We start from the raw sequence: 27,170 nt of genomic DNA on the forward strand, positions 1-27,170 counted from the left end.
CCACCACCAGCAAACTGCCATGAGCACCAACAACAGCGACCACTAACACCATCAGCATTTCCGCGACCGGCCCTTGCCACCACCACCGTTCTCTCACCGCGATTCTCGCGTGTGTGCCTCGAGATCCCACCGTTATGTGTATATACGTATATAACGCGGCTACGCCAACGAAGATTCCGCGCGGCCGACGGCGTTCTCCGTGCGGCTCGGGGTGGTTCGATACACGCGCGCGCGCACGGTACCGATGGGGGTTCGGTGCCGACAGTGCCGCCACAGCTCTCGGAAGAGACGCCCGTGATTTTGCACCCCCGCTCGAGCAGAATTTACCGAACTATACGACGAGGGTGCACCACGGCTCTCTCTTTTTCTCTCTCTTTTTCTTTCTCTCTCTCTCTCTTTCCTTCTGTCTCTGTCCCTCTATCTTTCTCCCGCTTGATCCTTCCTTTTTCTCTCGAACTCCCGCTCGAACGTCTTCTCTTTTTACCGCGGGCTGTTCCTCTTTCTCGCTTCCGGCTTTTTTCTTCGTTTTCGCTGTCGTCGTATCCCTCGCCCAACTGTACTAATCGCGACGCGACGACTGCCGTACGACGATCGCCGGATGACGGATGACGGATGACGAGTGAGTGCTGACCGTGGGGGATACCGCGGAGTCAACCGCGTTTGGTCTCGCCGTCAATCTCGACGCCTCGTGGTGGTGGGTGCTGGTGATGATAGTGGTACGCTGATACGAGCCGACCACGCTGTTTCGCGAGAACCGCGATTGTGTGTGGGCGGATGCGCCTTTCCCCTCCATCCTTACTCCCGCCAGTGCATACCTCAAACGAACAGCCTGGCTAATCGCGTCCTGGCCGCTTAGTCACCGACGATTCGTCCTCGGGGTCCTTTTCGCACGATCCCGCCGGAACGCGAACGAACGTTCAGAGGGTCGGGGTGATTGACCGGCAGGCGACGACGCTTCGTGTGTTTCCGACGTGCACTTATCCAAATTTCACCATCGCGCGAAAGCTCAAGTCGAACCGGAAGTCTGTGAATGACCAAGGAATAAGGAGCGATTGCGCGTTTCCGTGCTTTCAAACCGTTCGTTGATCAAGCTATCGATCGAGGACTGCAAGCGATCGACTTGCGGAACGTCCTCGTCTTCGTGCGACACACGCTGCAGTACGATTTACATGACGGCTTACGTGCCTACAGTGACGTGGTTGATGATCGATGACGGCGCGAGTCGCGAGGGCTCACGTGGTCGACTTTCACTCGCTACCGCACGCAGATATTTATTAAATTCACCCAGACTGTCGGCGAAACGGAGTTCCAAGGGCTGGTAGACGCGACCGGTCGATCACTTATAGCAGGTAGTACCATGACACTCGAGCGGTAGCTGCCAACGTTCGAAGTGAGTTATGTGCGGGCACGGACTCCTTGACCTCTTAAAGTCGCGACACGACACGAGGAGTATACCACGCAAGTGTATATGTAAACCGCTCTCGACAATGCGGCCAGGATAGGCTACTCATGAGCGACGGTATAACTCGAGAGACTTTTAGTGATCGAACCTTCTGTGATTTCGAGAGGCTTGTCATTCGGCTTGAACAGCATCATCGAATCGTGCCTTGCACGCGCTTTACTGTCGCAAATCATCGTGATCTGTCAAGGTAACACGCGTTGTTGTTTCCAACAACCGGGATCACTAGAAACTTTAAAGTGCTAGAAGTAACAGATTGCGAGAAACTGAGAAATCTGTCACCATCCATCACACGCGAATACTCTCCAGTATTTTTCGCTATTGGCCATCAATAATAAAGTGTACCGGATATTATCTACTTATCAGTAATCTTAGCAAGTCGCCCCCTAAGATAAACGCAGAAACATAAACCATCGCATAGTGCAATTTTGCAATCTAGTGCATCGATATATGAATCTACGAGGCTATCTTTTGTATCGTGAACTCTCGGCCTCGATTCGCGAGGTTCAAGATGTAAAAAAGTAGCACGATTTCTGTATTCAAAAGAATGTTTTTGAATGCAGATCTCACGAGTGTTAATTGATGAAAGTGAAATACAGTTTGAAAAAAGGTGTTTCACAAAGGGCTTTCGGTGTCACTGCGGCAGAAGTTCAGTCAGCATTCCGAAATAGCCTAGATGCAATCGCAGTAATCGAAGCTTCGTATAAATGAGGAGATAGGAGAAGACAAATCGACAAGACGGAAACGGGCGGTGATATATCGTGTAATCCTTAACGCTTCAAAATCCTGCTGGTTGGTCGATCGATAACAGCGTGGCGGATATCGATCGGCGGTAATCAAGCATCAAGGTGATCTAGCGATAGTATGAGGTCGACGAAAGTAGTACAGGATCGAAAGGGATGATCGAGCAAAGGTCCCAATGACATCTCGGCGGGGCGGGAGCGAGGGGAATAAAAGTCCTCCCAGCCCTCCGAGCAGCGGTTCGGAGGACAATGGCTTTACGAACCGACCCCGCGTGGCCGGGCTCTACGTGAAGAACTTGAGCAGAGAGGAGTTGGATGAGTTGGCCAAGGAGGGAATTTATGGACCTACTGGGAATCCGGACGACCGACCCAGAGACAGCGGTAGCCAGAGGAGTCTCAATATTCTAGGAAGCAGCCGGGACTTGGACAGTCAGGATCATTTCAGAGGAGCGACTTCCAGAACACCTCAGCCACCCAGAAGATCTGGCATCGCAGTCAAACATCGAGACCCCGATGGTAGATTATCGGAGACTTTAGCGCGGAAGGATCATCATGGCTCGCTCCCGACGGAAAGGGGTTGGTCGAGACGCCCGGAGGATCATCCTGGGCAAGCTTTGCCGGAAAGGTCCGCTCGAGGATCTTCCGAGTTTCCTATCGGCTGGAGAGAGTCGTTACGACCCAGTGCTAGTGCATCGCCTAGAGAAAGTTCCATTGACGTGCGGATTACCGACGAAGATCTCAGGATGGCGACTGGGCAGCGCCATTTCAGGGAAACCCCGAAGCGTCCTGAAGTACCCTCGCGTCGCGTCATCTCATCGATGGGACCCAGTGAGGACCAGGGCCAATCACCGCCGCCATACGCGGGTTTAAGTCCACCTGAGTATACCGAATACGAGGAACCGAGCTCGCGAGCATTGAAGATTTGTCCCAAAACTGCAACGAGAGTCTACCAAGCCGATGACAAGGAACATACAAGTTCGCCATATGAACATCCGAGCTCACCGTCGTTGAAAGAAGACAAGGAGTGTCTCTCTCTCTTTCCGCAAATGAATGCCAAGTCGTCAGATTCGCGCGCCGATACCGACAAAGCGGATGAAGTTACGAGTCCGTCAGGGACGGAGAAGTTAACCTCACCAGAATCCAAAAAGAGTGAATCTCCGCCGATGAAGAGAATTGGTTCCAGGACGCAGGACAGCATGAGACTGCGGCCACCGTTGGCCGGAACCGCTGGCACTTCTGCTGATTCCGGCACCGGCGATTCCGGAAGCGCGGAGATCCAAGCGGACGTCGTGACACCGCAGACAGCGTCGAGTGATATTCTCGATACCAAGGAATCCAAGATCGAAAGCAGGTCATTCGGCGCGAGAACTCCCGGCAGCAAGGGCGGCAAGCAAACGGTCAAGCCGTTCACGAAAGAGAGCAGATTGGAGAACAAGACTGTACAATTAGTGCGCGAATATGGTTTTCAACCGAAGAAAAAGATGTCGGTGGAGGATGGTGCGGTACTGCCAAACAAGTTCGAACCATTTCCGAATAATCTCTACGGCAGGCCGTTGGAAGAGATCGACAATTTTATCTATGACGAGGTGAGTTCACAATTCTCGTCGCATACATCTTCATTTCTTCATCTTTTACTCGTCAAAATTCTATGAGATAACAGTCTACTTTTTGTCAATCATTTAATATGTAAAACATTTGCAACTTAGGTTAATATAAAACAAGTTACAAAAAACTGTCCAAAACCAATTTGATTCTATTTAAAATATATCATTAAACGTATTAGAAAATATAAGAGAGAAATCAAACTTTATCATATATGGATAAAATTGGCACAAAATTGTTTTTAATTTTTATCGATATAAATATAATTTAAAAAAAGAAGACAATAATGGAGAATTGGAGGTACTTTGAAAAATATTAGACTTTTGGAAAATTTAAATACAGTTACACAAAGTACATAAAATATTATAAAAAATCATAAAAGTTTTTTTTAAATTTCTTTTTATATCTTAACATTTTGCCCATATTCTTTTAATGTCAAATATAAAAGGTTGAAAGGTTTAAACTTCAAAAAAGGCAGATATAAAAAAAATACGCGTCTCTTAAATTTTTGTGTGTTTAATAATATATTTTAAAGAGACTCAACAATCCGACAATAGTGACATATCCCTTGTGAAAGTTAATACTTTTTATAGATTAGAAAAATTGTATACATTGAACTTCAGCGAAACCAGAGCGCGATTTTAGTTAGGTATAACGGTTGCCAGCTTATCATAGTCATATCTTAAATTCACAAAGCCTCGGAGGGAAATGTTAAAGGACCACGCGACCGTTGGGGATCGTTATAACACGACGCTGCGATGCAATTTCAACGATCGCGTATTTCCAATTTATATCGTCGAATATTGCCAGGAGGCAGAGTGTAATCGACAGCCGAATATTGGGCGCGATTTTCGTTTCTGTAAATAAATTTCTTTAGCCGTAAAGCAAGTGGAACAAAAAGGGACAATAGTAGGTGACGGTAAAAAAGAAGCGTGAAAGAAGAGAAAAGAATTTACCGGAGATGTGTGTACATGAGTGCGCAAGGCAGACGAAAGGGACTTAAAACAGAAATGGAGCGAAGAGTTGCGAGAGAGACAAGAGTTCAAAAGAGGGTGAATGGTTGGAGAGTGGTTGGTAGTATCGAAAGAGTTGGAGTGGCGAAAAGAGAGAAAGAAAGAAGACGAATCGCCGAAAATACGAAATGAGAGGAGACGAGGAAGAGAAACAAGAGGACTAGGCGCGCGAAGAGGACGACGGAAAAGATTAGGCGAAATCGCGCGCGTGTATCCGTGTGCTACACATCTATTTATATTAAAAATCGATCGACTGCGACTATTCGTGACCTGTTCTCAAGTAAGGAACCCCTGTCGGATCTGCGGGAGATTATGTAGGTCACAACATGTCGGATTCCTTTAATTGCTCCCGCTTGCAGTTTCCTTTCGCTGTTAGTGAGATTCTTATTTATTCAGAAAGAAAAGAATTTTACAATCTATATGATACATCGAATATTCAAAATTTTTATCGAACGACTTCCAGAGGTCTTTCGACATATTTTATATTCAAACTTTTTACTGGACGCCAGTCAATAAGAACGCTTCACGTTATTGAGATATTAAGCACGAAATATGAACGTGTATAATAAACAATAGTGGTACGCAATCTTTCACATATTCATAAATAGGAAAACAAAATGGTAGAAATTATATATATGTACACACATTAAATAATTTTATAATTATTGCAACTATAAAATAGTATTCCATACGTGTACATTAGTTTATTATGTATAGTAATTCTATATGTAGGTAAAATATGCACAGTCACTTTTAGTTACTACCATTATAATATTTTTCTCCGAGTGCACCGATACACATCTTAATCCTTTGATCAAACTCGATTAAATGACTATAATAATAACATGTGTATTGCAGTCTAACATTTATAATAAATAATTTTTTAAAATAGACGCGCGATATATTCTATAAAGAAAACAGTACTTACCTCTCGTGCAATGTCTGTATCCAAGAATACTTCGTCCTGTGAGTCATCCTGGAATCCTGTAGCGATCTGAAACAAAGAAAATTGTTAGATGGGGAAATTACAGTCCCTCATTTCACGCAGAATTTAGCATATTATAAATGAAGAGTGTAATTTGCAAGTTCATAGTTTAAAGGTTAAAAATACAGATTAAAGAAAAAGAATCTAGTTATTCGTTTTTCTTGTTCTTTAAATTTTCAGCGAAACGTGAAAATTACCGGCAGGAAAAGAAACAAACCGTTATATTTTTCTTTGTGTTGATCTGGAAAGAGGAAACTTTCGCAATTTGTCTATTGGTATAACGTAAAAATCGTGTTAATGCAACTTCCATTACACGCTTGATCGTAAATTGTAATAGAGTGTACGCGCGCGAGCGTACTGAATTTTATTTATGATGCTGAAGTAGCAGGTCAATAGCAGCGTTAACGCGCAGCCAGAAAGAAAAACCTTTAACTTTATTAATCTCATATTAAACTCCATTTACATAAAACGATATGAATATATATTATTACCAAATGTACATATTCTTTTCATTTTTATTCCAAAATATAATGTCGATAATGCGCGTTAATTTTCTCAATGGAAAATTAATTCTTTTAAAAAGAATATTATTTCAAAATTCTCTTTTTTTCTACAAGAGACAAAATGCATTAAATTCCAACGTCAACTAAATACTTTCTAAAACGAGTTAAATAAAGCGAGAAAGATGCGTAATTAATGTAACAAATAACGTTTAATTTCTTTTTCTGTACAAGCTACTGCATGCGAAATAAAGTTTCTTTGAGAATATTATAAAATCTCTTTTTACCTATATATATATAGCAAAGATAACTTCTCCAGAGAGATTTAATTACAACAGTTACTAAAAGATTTTTACATTGTAAACACTAAAAGATTTTTCTTTCAAGATTACAAACAGAATATTAAGAATTATATGTTGCGGCACATTTAACACAATTTCACAATTACATGTATTTTACCGCTGTCTCGTAAATCATCGTAACGGATACGTTTGTATATGCGTTTATCCACAATATTAGAGTTCAATGCCGACGTCAGCGTGACCAAGAAGAAAAATCTCAAGCTCGTTAGGTTCTTTATGCAAGAGAGCAATGAATCTTTCTTGAACGACTGACGTTCAAGTTATTATTGCTCTCCTTACGCTCGCTTTTTCAAAATGAAAAGAAGCGATCGCAGTCATATTTCTCCCGTCGCAGCCAGAACAAAAACCACCGGTCCACCTAGCGAGTTAATGTATCTTTAATCTCGCGGGATCGAGAGAACGGAACGTTCGGCAAGAATGGGAAAGTATTATTTATTGGATGCAATGTTTCGCTACCTCTAACGGATTATTGCGTTTTTCAGTGATCCCCACGATGAGAAAAATTCTACTACGAGGTTTTTTTTTAATCAATCGATATTATCATCATTATCACATTCTATCCCGACCGCTTCTCTATGAAGTATGATATACTAGTCTGCGATAATTATGTTTATACTGTCATCAGCATCTTCCGCTTACGTTATAGTGTCAAATAGCCCTATCGAAGCTAAAGGCAATCATATATTTATGAGAAAACTCTAAAAAAAAGAAACTCTCGCTTTAGATGTTTGCGTTTTGCGCAACAGCATAAAGTATGCTTATAAATGAATGAAAAACGTTTTATATAGAAATGAATAGATTCTAGAGAAAAAATCTTATTAAGCATTCATTTGTAAGTATTTTGTACAGATGATTCTTGTAAAAGAAAAGAATAAGAATATGTGACGTTACTGCCTATTGTGTCAATTTTGGGATCTACTTTGTCAAACGTTCATTTTTGTTTATCTCACGAAAAAAATTGATTATTGCAAAATTGCAAACAAATATTACAAACTGTTGTATTATCTAATAATAGAGAAAGACACTTTCTAATTTTATATTTATGTGTCTAAAGTTTGATTTTTAGCTTTTGTTTAAGAAATATTATCAAGAAACGAAGTGGTATGTCAGTATCCGCAATCCTCTTTTAATATATTTAATATACAGCTATAAGAAATTTAAATATTCTCTCTCTCCAAATTCTTTAGAGCAGAATCTCAATAAAGAGTAAAAATTGAGCTAATGTTGGAAAAAGAGTGGCTCAATTTTCAATTGTTGAAAGTGAAATTTCATTCTTCAAAGTACAATTCATTCTAACAATTATAGAAAGTTTATACAATATATAAAAGTAAATGTAATGGCCTCTTGTATTATTCATATAGAATTTTAAGTAATTAAAATAATAAACAAAATTCTCGCAAAGAATAAATCGATTATTATTCTTATATTACAACATTCATTATTGTTCATTATTCTTTCTTGTTTGCTTTGCAAATTTACGAGCTATAGATATTATTAATTTAAAGTAATAAAATTAATATTATTAATTTTCCAAAACCTATAAATAATAAACCTATAAATAATTTTATTTATTTGCGATATTTATAATGATAGGTTCTTGAATGAAATTCGATATCAAATGCTTTAGATAAATATATATATAATATACTGACTAAGATGAATTTAAAATGGTTTAAATGATGAAGGAAAGAATTCATACAGATTATCCGAGGGAAATAATTAATCACAGAATTTTTTTCTCTTAAAATGAAGAAAAAGAGATAGATAGCATAAAATGAATCGCTTTCTAGAACTTTCCTGACGTTTCGATTACGTGCATCTCTCCAAAAGGAGGCAAAAATTTTTCCAATTACATATGACTGACAGAATACTGTTAATGTAATTGTCGTGATCGTCTCGGCAAAGAGAGGCGAGATATTCTTCGTGAAGCCAAGCTTTTAATATTTTGTCTAGGCGCTTCGTAGGTAGATCACGTACATGATATTTGATCCACAGCATTTTCATCGTCTGCCTACTGTGTATATAGCGAATTGACAATTCGGTAAAAAAGAAATACGGAAGAGCAAAAGAGCAGACAAGAATATATCGCTTCTTCTATCATGAAATCCAAGAACTCTACATTTCAGAACGAAAACGTAACCTACATTACCTACGTAGTTAGTTTCGTTTTGCGATATTTACATATATTTATCATAATACTCGCAAAAATTTCTGAAACAAATTTTGGATTAAAAAATAAAAAAAAATGTTCTTATTTATTTTTTATTTAATAAAGAAATGATGAAAACTTTTTTCGTATGTTTTTACATGTTTTAGTCGCTGTTAATTATGCAGATGAAATTACATTGTTAAAATTAATTGTTATACAGTTAATTTTAATATAAAATTAATTAAACAGATTGCTCACCTTCCCCGCGCGCGATTAGTTTAAGCTAGACTTCATTATGACAAAGTTTTATTTGGTGCTTAGTTACCGAGATATTTATAATGCCGCGAGTTAAAAGCTAATGTAGAGGAATGAGGTGATGGCCTTCAGCGAAGAAGAAAAAAAATTAACTCAAAAATTGACAAAGAATCTATATAATCCTATAGTATATAACTGTTAGGTCAAGCTGTATATCGCTAACAATTAAAAACGCGGTTCTGAAATTACTTAATAAAAATATATCGTGCAATTTTTTTTACTGTTCCCTTTCAAAGTCATCTTGGTCTATTTCTTTCAGATTTCTATCGGAAATCTATTGTTGTCGCTAAATCTGTTGCTAAATTCATGTTTGCAGCATAATTTTCACAAATCTGCACTAATTTTGTGTCCCTATATTGACTATTTTCCTTTGATTACTTCATTCATCGCGTGATGAATAGTCCTATTTTAAAACAGAGCTAGTCAAATTCAATACAATCTCGAAATATAATGCGTCCGATGAAAAGAAAATTAATGAAGTAAGTACTGCAAAAATTTTGAAACAAAAATATGTGCATGGAAATAACTATTCATCAACTCAGTTTTTATACGATGCTCAAATCGATTTTGCGAGATGTAGAAAATCGATTTGGTCAAATTTTAAGAGTACATTTTTTCATATTAATTAAAATTTCTTTCATAAAAACATTTTTAGCAACGCTTTTATCTGTCAAAATCTCTCAATGCTAAATCCGCGCAAGTAAATCTCAATTTTTATCAAAATATAATTCATAAGTGTAATGTAAAATTTGCTAAAAATTATTATTATTCATTTATACATTACTTTTATTTATAGAGCGTAGTTTTCTCCATTAACTGAAAAATTTAAATCTACATTTATCTTGAAAATCTGGATATTAAGTAATTTCCTTTATAATTTCTTTTATAAAGTGACTTATCCATAGATTTGTATACAGACACTCGTCAAGTTTAACAATTAGTGATAGTTCGGAATTGAATTAATGTCAAATAAGTATTGTTTACCAAATAAGGTAAACGCCACAACGCAGAACTGCGTAAAACATCGACAATAAGTTAAACATCAAGGCCATTCAAATCTACGAAAACTACGATACTCGTCGCCCATTTGCCCCGTCGCTACATTTAATTTCCACAAGACACGTGATCACGCGAGCTTCTTGAAGCAACCTCACCTTATAAACGGCAGCGAAATTCGTACATTTCATGGCGACATATTGTTACAAAGAAAGTGGTTTGGTCATTTTATCTGTCCCTTTTTATCCCCTTCTTGAAGTACATGGCACATGAAAGGGAAACATGTCGATTCTAGCGAACGATAAAAAAGCTTGGAGTCATTCATTAACCGAAGCATTTGTCAGATATAAAGACTGAAAAGAACTTATCAACTTTTGCTAATTGTAAGCAAAAATTCTAAGTTCCTTGGCGTCACATTCTTATACACATAATTGTTTTATTTGCTATTTATTTAAATAAACAGTTTATAATTATCTATAATTAAATATAGTGATAGTAGAAATATAATTTAATTAAATAATAAATAATAGATTATTCCAAAATGATAAAAAAATAATTAAATAAACTAATTTTGAGAACAATCATGAATTATTTCCTATCTAAAATTTTATTTTTTTTATTCTTTATATTTATTTTTTCTTTTGATAGTTAATGTATTAAGATTATAAGATTGTTAATTAATTTTTTCGTTAAAATACACAAATAAAATTTGGAATTTAATTATTAATTGTATATATGTATATTACAATAGTATCATATTTATGTCACTGTAATAATTTCCCGGTGAAAATCAATAAAATTTTATGGCATGCTAAAGAGAAACGATAGGAATCTCTTTAATCTGGCTGAACTACGATAAAGTTAAACACGCTTCGGATAATTTCTTTCTCCAGCGATAAACTATCGTTCATCATATTTCCGTTAATGTTTATAGATTCAATCGCTTCAGCTGTATTTATCTTTGTCACAGATATTCTTTTCTTAGGTTTACTTGCAAGGTACATATTTCCAGATGTAACAATCTACAAAATGAATACCATCGGATCTCGAATAATTAAAGTAGGCCGCATTTCCGTTTAAATTAAAATTAATCAGCCGCAGTATGAACTTTGTTTCACATTGCGGTTAACTGTTCATGACACCTGACATTTGTGAGGCTCGCCGTGTATAAGCGAGCTCCAAATATCATTGCCTTGGAAAAAAAGGCATTATTATTTTATTCTTTGAATATTACGCGTTATTATATCGACTGATAACATTATATTATAATAGATCCGCATATTGTAAGGCATTTTATTTTCTTTAAAAAATGTTTAATACCAAAAACTGAATAGAATGTTACGAATTAGTTAGATTTGCTCTATTATTTCATAATTTATATTAAGATCGTATTCAGTTTTCCAGAAATCGATAAATGGCACTTTCGAAGATATTTTTAAGCACTTAGCGCAACGACACAGCTATAAAGAAGTTCGACATTTTCGCCGCAAAACGCGTCGCCGCGCCGATGATGCACAGAATTAGTAACGGAATTTATCACTAGCGCGGCATCTGCACGCGATACAAACTATCGATAACTTATCCACATGCCACGGCAAAGTGTGTCATAGGAATATGCAGTTAACGTGATAAAACGAAGTTGTAATTTCGTGACATTTCCCAAGTAACGCGATACATGAATGGCATTCTCATAATTTTTATCAATGTCAGTCTAAAATATTTCATAAGCCTAATTTCTAAAGTTTTTGTGCATGTTTTGGAGCACAGTTTTATTAACAATCGAGACTAATAGATTAAAAGAGAAGTATTTCTCTACTCCTCCATTTCTCTTTCGTTTTTTTATTACAAGAAAGAAGATCATGATGAATATATGTTTTTTCCATAATGCCTTCACACATAAGAATATTCATATATTACATATTACTCATATATTACTCAGTAAAACTGTTATACATTAAGATAATTTTGTAATTTTGATAAGAAAGTATCACAAAATTGTTCAAATTTTTATAATTTCCATAAACAACTGTAAGTATTTCACTCAAATCTTTTATCAAATCTTATATAAATGAGTGGCATAATTATGTTGTGATATGTAACATTGTAATATAATTAAATTCTATGACTTATTATACTTATAAGTTTATTATTACTTACAAATATTTTTAAATGGCAACTTTTCTACAATAGATAAAACACCTATGTTAGATTATTATTTTCTCTATCATGTAATTACAGTCACTTTATTATTATATGAATCTAATGATGATATCTTTTGTCAAGTCATGCGGCAAAAACACATTAATGGCAAATTTTATCCTGTGTAAAAATATTATGCGTTCGCTAGAAACGCGTTTCTAACTCGGCATTCTATAATACGCTTTATATGGCGTAGGGAACGAAAATTTCTTTGATTCGCCACTATTAATTTTATGAGTAACAAGCGTACCCTTCTCTTAAGTTTTATTAAGCTAACAACTGCGAAAGAATACAATATAGAATAAAGTCTACATAATCTCATAACTACCTACAGTATAATTTATATTCATACAATCAATTTGTACTCTTTACACATGTGATAAGTTAAATTATAGCAAGTTCGTTGAAAAATTAAATAAAAGAGAAAAACTTTTATCCTGTACTTCTACCTTTAGAAACTTTACATGTAAGGCGATTTTAAATTTTCAATCATCTATAATTCAGAAGTAACATAATTTCGCATTGTGAGTTATTATTTATTTCATTAAATATACATATACCTATAATCATATTTTAATCAAATCTGTCCGACAAATTAACCGAGATATATGATTTTCAAATTCAAAGAATACGGGAAAATGCTGCATGCAATTGTTAAATATTGATAGAGAACATCATCTCTCATATTTTATAAATATTTAAATACGAAATTATCAGAAATAATAAAATGATAGAAATGTGACATTCACAATACGAAATTATGTTAACTAAGATACATATGTAATAAACATTTTAGGACATATTTGTAGAAATTTGTCTAATTAAGATATAACTTATATTTTTAAATAGCTATAGTACATGATTTATTCTATCTGAAATAAATTTATCCAAGATAGTTGAAACCTTAATATTAAATTTAATATATACAGAATAATAAAAAAAAAAATTAAATTAAGGACACAGCAATAGGAGCATACGGAAAAAGAAAGGCTCCTTTCCTTTCTCCGCGAAAAACAAAAAGAGGAGGAATATGGCAAGAACAGAAACTTCTATCCTTTTGTTTCTTTTCCCTCTTTCTTTCTCTCTGCCTGTTTTCCTCTCTACGGAACATATAATTCACCACGCCGACACGATAACAGAAGAGCTGTAAAGAATAGTCCTCTCGTAAAATGGCGTAAACTTTAAAATATTGCCGTAAACTCCGAAAATCGAATTATATTCATTTGTTCTTATAATCTATTATTTCCTCTCCCCGTAATCTCCTTTATCTCATTGCAAAATAACGTGGAAAGAATTAATGGTCGAAAAGAATTCGCAAAATGTAGGAATTAATATAATTAGTAACAAATTTAATTAGAATTTGATGCTTTAGATAGACAAACATCTCAAACAAAAGTGATTATAGTGTATTTTCCCGCCTTTGAGATTAAGAGAAAAATTATAAATTACCGAACCGATCGCTTTCTCCCTGTATCACATTTGTTATTTGTTGTGTCGTTAATTAAGATGCAACTCGGGAATTGCAGTTAAATTACATGATTAATAGCACTGTAAATAATAACGTCAGTGAGCATCAATGAGCGGAAGAAATGTCGATCATTTTCGAGAGATATTCATTATCGTACGGACAGTTGTATCCATCAAATTACGTAAATCTGTCAATTGTATTCAACGAATGAATTATTAGGACATTTAATATTATTACAGTCAACTCTCGATTTATACATTTATAATTAAAAACATAAAAATAAAGGTTCTTTGTAATTAATATATTCTTCCAATTATATTCCAATGATATTAATATATTCTAATTAAATTCTTTGTGTTATATTCACAAATTCGAATTGTTATAAAAAAAACTTAGTGTTCATTTAATTTTTTTACTTAATATTCTTTCTTATGAGTTGTATCATTTTGGTTCCTTGAAATTGATTAGTGCCTTTTAATCAACATACATATACTAAATGTGTCTCCTAATGTCAGTAACTGCGATATAAATTTTGGTGCTAGTTCTGGAGCTTCATAAAGGATTTCTTAACCCTTTGTGAACGATAACTCCGTTTGGAATCACTTCTTTTTAGTTTGTAAAGTGCTCGTTCAATTTTTAATTGAAAATAATATAAAGTTTTCAATTTCGTTTTATTTGAAGCTCATCAGCGTTATGCAAACAGTTAGTACTGCCTTCCAAATTGACTTTCAAACTCTGATTATGAGCCTTGTGAGAGGCTCTAGACTAGATCCTCCATCGTTAGAAATTATTATTTTGAAATTCGACATTTTAAAGTAGTTTCAAACTCAACGATATCAAGAACTTCTTAAAACTGAAATTTACGCTAATCAAATTACTTCTTTGAAATTTACATTTTAGAATTTTAAGTCCAAAATCGAATTCAATGATCCTTCAAATCTTCAAAAAGTAAGGTTTTTTTTTAAGTTTCTTTATTAGGAAACTTCTTTCTCAAAGAATTAAAAATTTACATGAAAATATATTAAGTACCATTCAACCGCAGCGCTTCTTTACTTATTTAAAAAAAAAATATATATTTTTAACAATCTAGTTTAATTTATTATTACAAATCTTCAAAATTCAGGAACAGAAATAAATGGAATGATTGTCTTTAATCTCGTGTTAACAATAAAGTAGATTTCTTATCAATAAAATTGAAAACTACACCGTTATTGCGAGCAGTATATCTTCGATTGTGTAGTTGCCTCATCTACCATAAATATGGCACATGAAGCGCTTCAATATTGGCATCATGATCGTCATACCAGCCAAATGTTATGGCTCCAAACAAAATCAGTAGCAGCACAAATATTGAACAGACACTGGCCGAACTCGGCTGCGTCAGAATTTATCGCAATGTAGCTCCGAAGGAAAATGCGGAGTCGAAGATAATGATAAAAGATCGTTGAATAGACGCAATATACATATACTGTGTAAGCGCGGTAAAAATAGTTCTCACACTATCTTTTAATGCAGTATTATAAATATACAAAATTATGTGAGTCGGTATTTATAGCTCGCCTTCAAAATCCAAGCTTTCTTCATCTCTTATAGTCTTTCGCAGCGTTTCCCTTCCTCCACGATATTTTTCCCTTTCCATGTACCGACCGACTTTCACGGCTTCTTACGATCGAATTATAAATTAGCGTAATGAAAGAAAAAAACAAGAAATATAAGAATATCTAATATTTTACGATAAGTAATTTAAATTTACTTGACTAACAAATTTTTATGCTATCGCATTTTATGAAATTCCTAAACACCCATTTATAATTATTCTAATCCTTTCAGAATTAATGTAATAATTTCCAATAAATATTGTTGAAGGAAAGATTACACATACATACACACAAAACAGGTTTTTTTTCTTAAAATTATCTATATAAGGCAATGAATAGAGATGTGCGCGAATATTTGAATACAAACCGAATTAAATTAAGATTTTCCAATAGTTCAGAATCTCTATGATTAGAATCCGAATTATTCGAATCTAGAAAGTCCAAATACAAATTATATTAATCTTATAAAATCATATTTCTATAAACTAATAAGTAAAACGATAAGATATATCATATAATCAATATTATTTTTCTTATATAATACATAAAAATCTTTTCTTATTATTCATATATTAGAATTCAACCTAATAATAATTATATAAATCAAAAGTTGTTTCAACAATTCGATTCGGACAAAATTTTGTCCAGATATTTGATTCTATTCGACATCAAAAAACTTTGATTCGTACGTTTCTAGCGATGAACAATTTTCTTTCCAAAATAGTGTATCAAATGTACATGATTTCTAACTCTTTACATTTATTAAGTATATGCCGCATTAAATTTGCGAGCTACAGACTTCACGCAATGGTAATAGCCCCTCATTATTCAACCATTAGGCTGTCAGCGTGTCGGAAATATATCGCGAAATAGGAGGGAAGCCGACGATACGGCTTCTCAGTCGTAATTTCCTGATGTTTTTGATTATTGCTCCTGTTATTTCTTCGTAAATGGTAAAGAATCTTACGATTCAAACACGACTTGAATGCGAGACGACTTTCTTAAAAGAGAAGTAAAACTACATATAGTTTTGATATTTTATTTTATGGGACGTCATTTATAGATACGAAAATAAATGCATTCTCAAGCTTTTTCGTTGTAAAATTTCCGTATTTTTATGGGACGTGACACAATGTAGACCGTAAAAAGACTCATAAACGAGCTTTATAAGTAACTCGTCATTCGAACATTTCTTCTTTATTATAACGGTATTGCGTTTCATGATCTAATGGAAAATCGAACAGAAATGTTCTACAAATGAAGATTGAAGTGTCTTGATAGAAACAATAATATAACGAATGAAACAATAATATAACCCTCGATAACCTATAAAGGAGCGAGTAAAAAAGTTCAATCACTTTTATTTTCTTTAGTCAAAATATTATAATTATATTCAACATCGATTATACGAATAAGAATTAATTTACTTATAAATATGCAGAATAAATTTATTAATAATATTTTTGCACGACCATTTAGAATGGGCACGTTTGAAGTGCGTCCTGTTTAGTTAATCAAGACGAAAATGAGACATTGCTAGTCGCATGTTAATATGCATAGTAGTGCTGTTCAATATATGTATAGCAGCACACAATGCATTATCTCGTGGCATCGTTAGTGCTACGTTGTTAGAGTCCCTATACAGAGAGTCTGGACATTGCCCACAAAATAGCAGTGGTGACGTGAGCTTTATACCTATGTGTGCACTCTATTGTATACACATGTGTTTGTTTCGCTGCATCCGTTATTACATCAGTCTTCTATTACTACACTAAACTGCTAATTCCCTACTTTTTCTTATGTAGAAGTGTTGCCTGCACGTAATGGATGCGCAGAATAAGACCGTTATTATGTACAAAAAAGAGATGCCAACAGGTCAGATGATTTAACGTTTCTACGATTGGTTCAAAAGTATATAGAAAACATACGCAGTACTTATTCGCATGTATATACGTTTTGGCAACAGTTAAAGAGATAAGTTAGCGGTCTAATGTTATGATAGAAGTTTGTGCATTACATGCACGATGTATTATATTTCAATCTTAATTTTTTGCTTATTCGTGCTGGGTGGACAGGATTGGTGTTGTCATTATGGGCACAAGTTACGTATACTAATCACGCGGAATCCCTCGAACGACCATCCCTTTCCGTACAGGGACTTTATACGTTGTTCCCTGTAATTAATTACAGGGAATTTCCCGAAAATTAACTACGATCAGTTAATGTGTCCGTTACATTTGCAATAGCCTGTAATCAGAAACAAACAGGTACAAATGATCTCAAAACAGCATCCGTTTACAGATTTAAAATATCTCAAAGTGGGGTGCTCTAGCATTTTTTTCAATCCTTTATAATTTTAAATCCCTTGAAGTACAAACGGGTGCAAATCGAGCTTAATTTAATTCGCAATAAAAATTTTTTTTCTTAAAGTTGGGTGGCAGGTTCATATAGGTCTATGATAGCTATAGGTGCTTCCCATTTGGTGATACAAATCGACACAAATATCGTTCTGTCTTTGTTACTCATGGAATGTCAAGAAAGATAGAACAAAGTTTGTGTCGAATTTGTGTTACTAAATGGAAAGCACCTATACTATGTTTATGTTATGGCTCCAAAGCATTTTATCAGAGTTAAGTTATAACTGAATGTTCATATATTTCTCTTGTGCAATAATAGCAAGCTAAGTTGTCTTAATATGAGTCAACATACTCCATCTCTACATATGTTTGATTTGAGTTATTTTATTATAACAAATTACTATTATTACTTAAAGTAACATGTCGTATAATAACGGAACTTCTTTCAGCTTCTTTTAGCTTCTTTCAGCTTCTTTAGCTAATGATACATTACTTAGTTTTACTTTCTTAAACTGAAAAATATTAAAACAAAATTTTATCTCGTTTTCAATTGTAATACTTATTTGATTCAAATAAAACTTAGAGAAAAGTATTTATAAGAGATATTCTGCGGTAATTTTTAAGTTGTTTCTTTCATTCTAAATATATAAACAAAATACAACACCCTTGCCTCTTGTGCCAACAAAACTCGGTCTCTCCTTTGCAGTTTATATATACAAGTAAAGCATAACGAATAAACTGCAATTAAGCGTTAAATTAAACCTTAAAATAAAAATTCACTTTTTATTCGACTCTGGATTCGAATGAGAGAAGAATTGCTGGAATGAGTTTCTGTAGATTTTCATAGACGCAGTTTTACGTATAATTGAGCTGCATCGAAGATTCTATGATCGCGGCCGAAACGATATTCCGTTTTGAGTTTGCACATACGAATCGCGATGCTAGATAGAGCGAAATCGTATTAGCAGGAAAGCGCGGCGAGAGGTTTGTTATCGTTTCCCTTGCTACGCTATACGAATCTCACACAGCTTGCATTGAATAGAACTGACAGGCACTGCATCGCACAACCAACTTTGATTGCTGCTTATTTGAATTGATGAATGGCGCGGCTACGCGACTCATTGGTCTGATTAAATTGCGTCAACCGTGGAAGCGAAGTACTTCATGACGCTAGTTGCGATTGATAATATAACGTATCTAACAAATAGGGCACATAATTTAAGCTAAGTAGTTCAATCGAAATAGATAACGACGCTACTGTAATTTTACCGGAAACAAATTCTTAAGTAAATTGACGTAATTCAAGTAATACTAGAAAAGAGACTGTAAACTACATATGTATACAACAATTAATGTATTTAATTTAAGTGAATCTTTAAATTTTTTCATTCTTCACTTTTTACTTTTGACAAGAAGAAGAATATACATCTATTACATGTATAAAATATTAACTTTATCTTTCTATATTTGATATAGACAATAGAATGTCATCGAAAAAATATTTTTTTTCGTTATGTATCGTTACGATGCAAAAAAAATTATATTATGGAAAATAAGCATATATCCAACATTTTTGTCTAACCCAATTAGTTATTTGCATGTTGTAACAAAACGTACATTCACTCTTCCTAAAATTTTTCTACAAAATTTTTTAATTACAACCTTCTCTGTAAATATACATAGCAAATTAATATAAACGAAGTTTTAGAAATAACAGTTTTATTCTTCATTATTTAACTATATTATAGTGAGAAACTGAAGAATAAATCGCCATCTCTATTTTGCCATTCAGTTCATATACGGAAAAAATAATTTTGCTGAAATCGTTTATATTCAATATAGGTAGAATATATTATAGAATATATAATTGAGTATTAAAAAATTTAATTAGATAATATAGTTAAAAATAATTTTGTTAGATCATTAAAATATTTATGTAGGAAAGCATGGTGAGCGCAATACTGCAAAAAATTTTAATGTTTTAATAACCAGCTGGAGCGACTAATATAATTATTTTGATAGTCTAATAAAATTATTTTTAGATCTAACTAAATTTTTGGATAATTCAACAAAATTATTCTTCCTATGTGTAACCTGATCGAATAAAAGGTAATATTAGACAAATTTGATTTTTCCGATATGTTTTACGGCGATAAAATATTTTTACCGACATTTCCATTTTCATTTCTTTCGAAAACAAGAGCTTTTCTCCTGCGGCGCTAATATAAAATGGACAGCCATGGAATCGATCGACTAGAAGCAGCTTATATCTACCGACGATTTTGCAAGCGTGTTCTAAATACGGATCAGTCTATTTTCTCTCATTTCGTTAGATTTGAAGATTATTTTCAATCGGGCCACAGCGATAAGGCGGTTTTCTTTTATTGAACATTTTATCGATCATTTCACTTTATACATGTATGCAATCGAATGACGATATTACGAACACATGTTTTATTCTAGCGATAAACCGTTCTTATCTCGCGGCAGGATAAGAACTTTCTCGTTATTCTACATCTTTCCCATCGTACAAGTTGTTTTACGAGTCTGTAAACACAATCACTAGAATGACCTTTTAGTAGTAAGCTTCGAAAGACTTATTGCTAACACAACAAGCGTATCGTATGTTATAGTTTTTCAATTTGCTACCAAAAATTTATGCTCTCCACGTGTGTCGAGTTTTATGCCATTTTCCTACGGAATTTATTATTTTTGTCCTATATTTTCTATTTGAAATGCAAATGCCAACAATGCCGGAAGAAAATATAGCCTTCGATATGAGCTAGTTCGCGTGTTACGACAGTCATTGTGTATACAGACATAAATTCTTCATCTTATAACAAAAGAGTTTACCAAAATAAGTCTTGTGTAATTTACTAGTACGAAAGTAAAGCTTGAGTTATATCTCCCCTGTATCTGTTAATCCCGATTCTTAGCTGTCATTTGAATTCGATTCAGGGCCATGGCATACAACAAAATTTAAATAGTAAGATGTAAACAGTAAGGAAATCAACAGGATTGGGAAGTATGTAACTAATTATTTGTAACCAAGTTACAGTTAGATTTTTTTTTTCATTAATCTTTCAGTAACTGAACTTTATTCCTTTTTTTCCAGCTGTAATTGTAACTTAACTTAGTTACATTTCTTTTGATATAACTAATAACTAATTTGAGTTATTTTTACAGTTGCTCTAAACATACTGGAAATCAACGTGTTGGATTTGCCACTGGCTAAGTTCAGCAGAGAAAACTGATTAGTTAGCGCTTAGTAATTCGTTATTGTGATTGGTTCCTACACTTAGATCCAGCAAAGAATTAAAGGCAAGAACCAATCATAAGAATCACTAAGGGCTAACTGATTAGTTTTCTCTGTTTACATCATATACCTTTACGGTCTCTACTACATTTAGCCAATTCGCTTATGGCTCTCTATTCTTAAACATTTTCAGGCAAAGAAAACTGAATACAAATATAGTCTTGTAATTTCATAATATTTTGCGTAAACTAAATATACCGTGTATACCTCGACATCACAAAATATGTCACGGTTGATATTAATAGTTTTAGTTTTTAATTAATTATATAAACCTACTTCTATGTTAAGCAATGTCCACCATATTAATCTTATATTGTCCCACCATTCTCATCGATGTAAATTACAAATTTCGAAGTGTTAATACAACTAAAAGAGCTATGTTTGTTAAAAAGCAAGAATTGACAAAATAATATAACCAATGATCAGTAAAAATTCGGATATACTTGTTTTTTCTTTTGTTTGCAAAGATAGAGCTTATATACATGTATAAGTGATGAATTTTACTTTCTGGTTGCTCAAGGTAACATAGTCATAAAATTTGACATTGTTATGAGATTTACACTCGGGAACGTTCTCTTATGAATGTACTTTTCTCACCGCGTACATGACGTGGTCGCAATAACACCGTTGACTCCGGAACGCACGTCAAACGTCGCTCAATCGAAGGCCGCGGCGACGATCAACGATGGGACCTCGGTGATTTAATTAAATCATTATTTATAGTAGAACATGGGCGCGCACCGGCGCAGAATTTCTATTGCGACGCCGAGGCACGTAAGCGCACGATACGATTCGACGGTGCATAACGCAGTCTCACGATGTTGTATTGTAGCCTCACAGCCGAATGCAGCAGTTGTGAAGTGTGGTGTGAAAGGAATGCTGACGAGGTCTATTGGAAATCTCCTCACAATGGGATAACGGGGGATCCGTTTCTCATGCATACGCAGACGGCAAAACGTTATAACGATATATCCGCGCCGGGATGCCCGGCAAAAGACTAGCCGAGACAGCGGGAAACGCGACGAAAGGAGTTTCTCGTTTCGAGAGAGGTGTTGTTTTCGGACATGAATGGAGATTGCACGCGACCGAGATAACTCCGTGGAGAGCAAAATCCTGGAATCCTTTAAGAGAGAAAAACTAATCGCAAGACGTGAATCTTTCTATATTCTTTTCAAACGCACGCTCCTTTTCGAGATAACACGAGTCGAGATCTTTCTATAATATCACTGTCGAATTAATCTGTTTACGTCCGTATTATTTTTATGTAAACAATATTGGTAATTTACGTTAGATTCTTATCAATCTAAATATTAATAAATGTATGAGAGAAAAAAAATGCGTTATAATAATCATAATTTAACTATAATTTATAGTCATTTTCGGTGTCAACATTACGAATACAACATATTTTTTATATCGTGTTAATACAAATTAATAGTAATCTCTGTTTAATAAGTTCTTTTGCGTAATGAAACGACAATAAATATTTATTTCTTATTAGTTACAAAGAGTTTATACTGTAACGTATACATTTGAAAAAGATTTAATAAAAAATCACGAAAATTTAGACATTACTTTAACTAAAATTTCGTTTGAATTAACTATTTGCGCGCGGAATAAAAGCATTATTGACTTTGTAATATAGAAAGATAGAAATACAGATTCTCGACGCTACTGGAATATAATTTCATGTTCCCGTCCAAATAGTTAGTTTGCACGTGGCTTGCGGTCGACGTCGTGTAACCAGAACTAGAAACCTCAGGGCTGCACAGAACAATCAAGGCGGTGGTAGATTTGTTATAAAGTTTCTGCTTTTGTATATCCGAGACAGCAAACTTTTGCATTCCGTGTACTGATGAAACTAATGCCGAATATACTCGAAATAAGGGAGAAAACAAGTTTCTGCCGTACTTTTGCAAAGTTCTGCTAAAATCGATGCTTTGCTGAAGTTTCTAACTTCAACTTTGTTGAGACCGATACTTTATGCCGGATAGCTATCAATTCCGGATTGAGCATGATCATGATTGTAAGAAGTTTTATTTTCTATTAAGCAATCGCCAGATTTCTGCGCATGTATATAAGAACGTGAAAACATTCAAAAAAAAAAAAAAAATAGCACTATTGTTAGCAATGCTTCGCGTTTTGCACAAAGTTTATTTGTCATTCGTTATAATATGAGAAGACAAAGTTTATTAAAATTCACGAGTTAATGGACACCAATTAGAAATATGCATTTTGTACACAAAATTGAATTTTATGTTTACTTCATATTCAGCTCGTATTCTTTGTGAAAATTAATAGAAACATATTAAATCAACGTGTTAAAAATGAATTTTCCATTGCACTAGCGCTACATCAAAATATTTTGCCATAGAACATGACATAAATATTTATTTATATTGACTCGTGCCAACTAATTTTTATTATTTGTCTATATCGATAATGTAAATATATAACATGCAGTATTTTGTACCAATAAAGTTTTTAATGACGGTACGTTATTGCTATGTTGTTAATATATAAATTAAATATAACTGTGTTATGGATGAAATATATATTTATAAACAATATAATTGTAAAAAAAGATAATCATTTTCCAAACATTCCTGAAAAATTAATAACATATTCTTATCGTTAAATACTATTTTGTCTTACATGGAAAGACCGGTTTTGCTGAAATATCTAAAAATTTAGCTAAATATAAAATACAGAATATAGATCTAAAAATAATTTTGTTGGATCATCAAAATTATTATTTTCAGATCTATATGTATCTAGCTAAATTTTTAGATATTTTAGAATATCTAAAAAACCGTTCTTTTCGCATACATATTAAAAAAAAAATGCACATGCTTTAGTAAATAAATTTTTACGAGAAGGTTTCTTACGAAACATATCTTTTTATTATCTTATAGACTGAAACCAATATCACATTATTTCTGTATGGTTTTGATATGAACTTCTTTTGATCCATAACGAAAGACAATGGATATTTGTGCTAGAAGAATGAGAAAGCACGACCTTTAATAAATTTATATCACACTGCCGCTTCTTTTTGCCGGGCGATTTTCCGTTAAGAGGATTTTCAATATCAGCAAAGACTAAGGGAAGCGGTAGGAATCCGAACCATCTCAAATGCGATTTCAATCATCTCGTTTTTCAGATACTGCGGATATCGATATCCTGAATTATCACAGATTGCGCCAAAAAATTATCCACGAATTTACTTCATTAAAGAATTGGACGCGACGCATTCGTTCATACGATACAATGTAAAAGTTCGATACGTATTCTCCTGAGATCGCAAGAGCAAATTTACCTTGGTCATAATTTTTCTATTTTTCGTCTTAGAATGTTCTACAGAATATGCCAGTAAAAGATTTCGCATTCTTTCTTGGACATTCCGTGTATATATGCTTATGCAAATATAAAATAAATAGGGAATTCAGAGAGAAAATCTTGATATTTCTCTTTCTCTCTGTTTTGCAATGCAAATTGTTTTACGCAAAACTAAAAATTTTATGTTTACAAATGTAGTTGACCATCTGTTTAAAACACCTATGTATGTGATACTTTTTTTATTAAGTACATAAAATTGATAATTTTTATTAATTTTGTAATATAATAATATTCTCTCTCGGACATTTGTATAATGCGTACTGAGATGAAACTAAGAAATAATTTGATTTAGAACATTACAGAGTAAAAAATATTTTGTACTCGAGTTAAAACTAATTTTTATTAAAAATATTACCGATTTTTTTTTTATTAAATTTTCAACATACTACAATTCAAGTTACGATTCATTCGTAGAGCTACAATTTTCAATGTTTATTTGCGTTCAAATCAGTACCAAATAGAAAGGAGCTTAATAATAAAAAGGAGCTTGAAAGCATGGTAACTTTTCCCTACTTATTTTATGTTAAATTAAAAAGAGTGAAGCGTTTGAGACAGACATGATAAATTTGATATTTTTCCAACTGTGTGTAGAGTTTATTTTTATAATTAAATAACCTTAATCATTTTGACATACGGCAGCATTACAACATACTATAAGCACTATTATCATTCATCAAGTTAGATTTTCTCGCGAGTGAATCATAGATTACGGCAATGAAAAAATTTCACACGAATACATAATGTGGAGCTGTTAACCTTCTATATCAGGAAAACATTATAGTACGCTCTTAATTAAAGGTAAAAAATGTTTGATCCATTAATGAATGTCGAAAGTTTTTGATCTAAGAGACAACATAATTTAATAGTTGTTAGCACGCAGGAAAGCCACAGTACGTTATATAAATTAAGAATTTTAATTAACGGTCCAATGAATAAACAATCGATAAACCTGGATGACATTAAGTTTTTATTGAGTAAAATCAAAAAAGTGATTCTTTTACTTCTTATTAAAAATGCAAAAAAAAAGTTACTTGTACATGAATATATCGCATAAGTTGTATTGAACCATAATGAACAATATTTAATTATTTTGTCGCAACACAAAGCGACTGCTCTTTCATCAGTGTCTACGTGATGCTACGTTATTTAATGGCAATGGATATTTCCACGACCTAAGCCATTTTATGTACCACGGGTTGAACATAGACGAGGATCTTCGATTTTCACTGCTGTATACTTTTGCAGCATTGATATACAAGCACATTTATGGACGACTTTTATGCAGCATCTGAGTATGTAATTTTCTTGGGTAAGATTCACCTTATAACCGATAATACCGCATTATACTACTATACAGTAGAAAAGTGAACGCTTGCGTCGCCCACGCGCGTAGTAGTTAATGCCGTCTTGTAATCAGACATAGCCTGTTACTTGCTTGAAAGATTGAAACGCTAATGGCTGTAACCGTAAGAATAAATAATGAGCATAATACAAATGCATACTACATTGTCATTATTATTACATACATATACTGTAAGCGATTGTACATTTTTAGCTTATTTATTGAGAAACAGTAAGCCTAAAATTGATAGTTCGTTTGCCCGTTTTTGGTCTCGCGATTTTGGTGGCACTAAATTGTGTGCCAAAATATCTTATGATGAGATATTAATAATCACAAAAAAATTTCAACTTGAATCTGTAATTGGTTTAACAAATATAAAGGATCAAAGTTCATTGAAATGTCAATCTATACGCTTTGAAACATGCATTTTTATGAGAGACTGATAATTTAAAATTTCGTACCTGGGGTTTTGCTGAGTACTGATAACGAATTTGAAGTCAGACTTTCTAAATTCAAAATAGCTGATTTAATATATGGTATAGCTAGACCATATATTTAAAAATTTTTCTACGAAAAATATTTTATAGTGGTTTTTTGGATCGCTGATTATAAATTTGAAGTCAGATATTAAGAAAAAAAAAAAGATTAACCCAATCCGTGGTGGACGAAAATTTAAAAAACTTTTATTTTTATGAAGATCAGTCAGCCAATTACTAAACGTAACAATTTCAACAATTCTTATTGCAATTATATAATTATGCACGCGTTATAAAGAAATTACATTGTTCTTGCAAATATATAATGCTATAACAGAAAAATTAAAATGTGAATTTTGAGAAATTGGAGTTCTAAATTGGAGGCTATTTTTTAATTAAAATCACTCGAAACACTCAATTTCTCTGTGAAACAAATTCATTTTTTACTGTGTTCGATAAAACGCTTTCTTCACGATGTAGCAATATGAGGTCACTTTATTCCATTCTATTGAAATAATGGAGGCAATACATCATTACGTATAAAAATTTTGTAAAATTTACAATCCGATATAGATATTTATTATATGTAACGTATTCATATTTTCAACGAAATATATACGACTATGATGAAAATTAAGTATTAGAATTCAAAAATTATAATATATTATATTACAACGTATTATATAAAGGTACTGGCTTTAATATACTGTTAAAAACAAACTATGACGATGTTTTATAAAACCAATATTTCGCATAGTTTTATTTTTTCTTAAAATTTAACATTAATTAATATCATTACTATTTCTCTCAAATTCATGTTATAATTTTAAAATTACCGACTTTGCCTGTGTAATGGATAATCAACTTCGTTTATGTAATTTACGTGTTCTG

General features: G+C 33.5%; 1 protein-coding gene across 1 annotated transcript in view; it reads left to right on the forward strand.

Moving 5' to 3' along the window:
* Positions 1-2,378: 2,378 nt before the first annotated feature.
* Positions 2,379-27,170, forward strand: part of LOC108767525 (Na channel protein 60E) — an 84,781-nt gene continuing 59,989 nt past the window's right edge. Inside the window, exon 1 of the mRNA XM_018517456.1 lies at positions 2,379-3,788. Within this exon, the coding sequence (XP_018372958.1) occupies positions 2,379-3,788 (1,410 nt within the window). The remainder of the gene's footprint in view (positions 3,789-27,170) is intronic.

Source organism: Trachymyrmex cornetzi, unplaced genomic scaffold, assembly GCF_001594075.2.
Source record: "Trachymyrmex cornetzi isolate Tcor2-1 unplaced genomic scaffold, Tcor1.1 scaffold121, whole genome shotgun sequence".
NCBI classification, from domain to species: domain Eukaryota; kingdom Metazoa; phylum Arthropoda; class Insecta; order Hymenoptera; family Formicidae; genus Trachymyrmex; species Trachymyrmex cornetzi.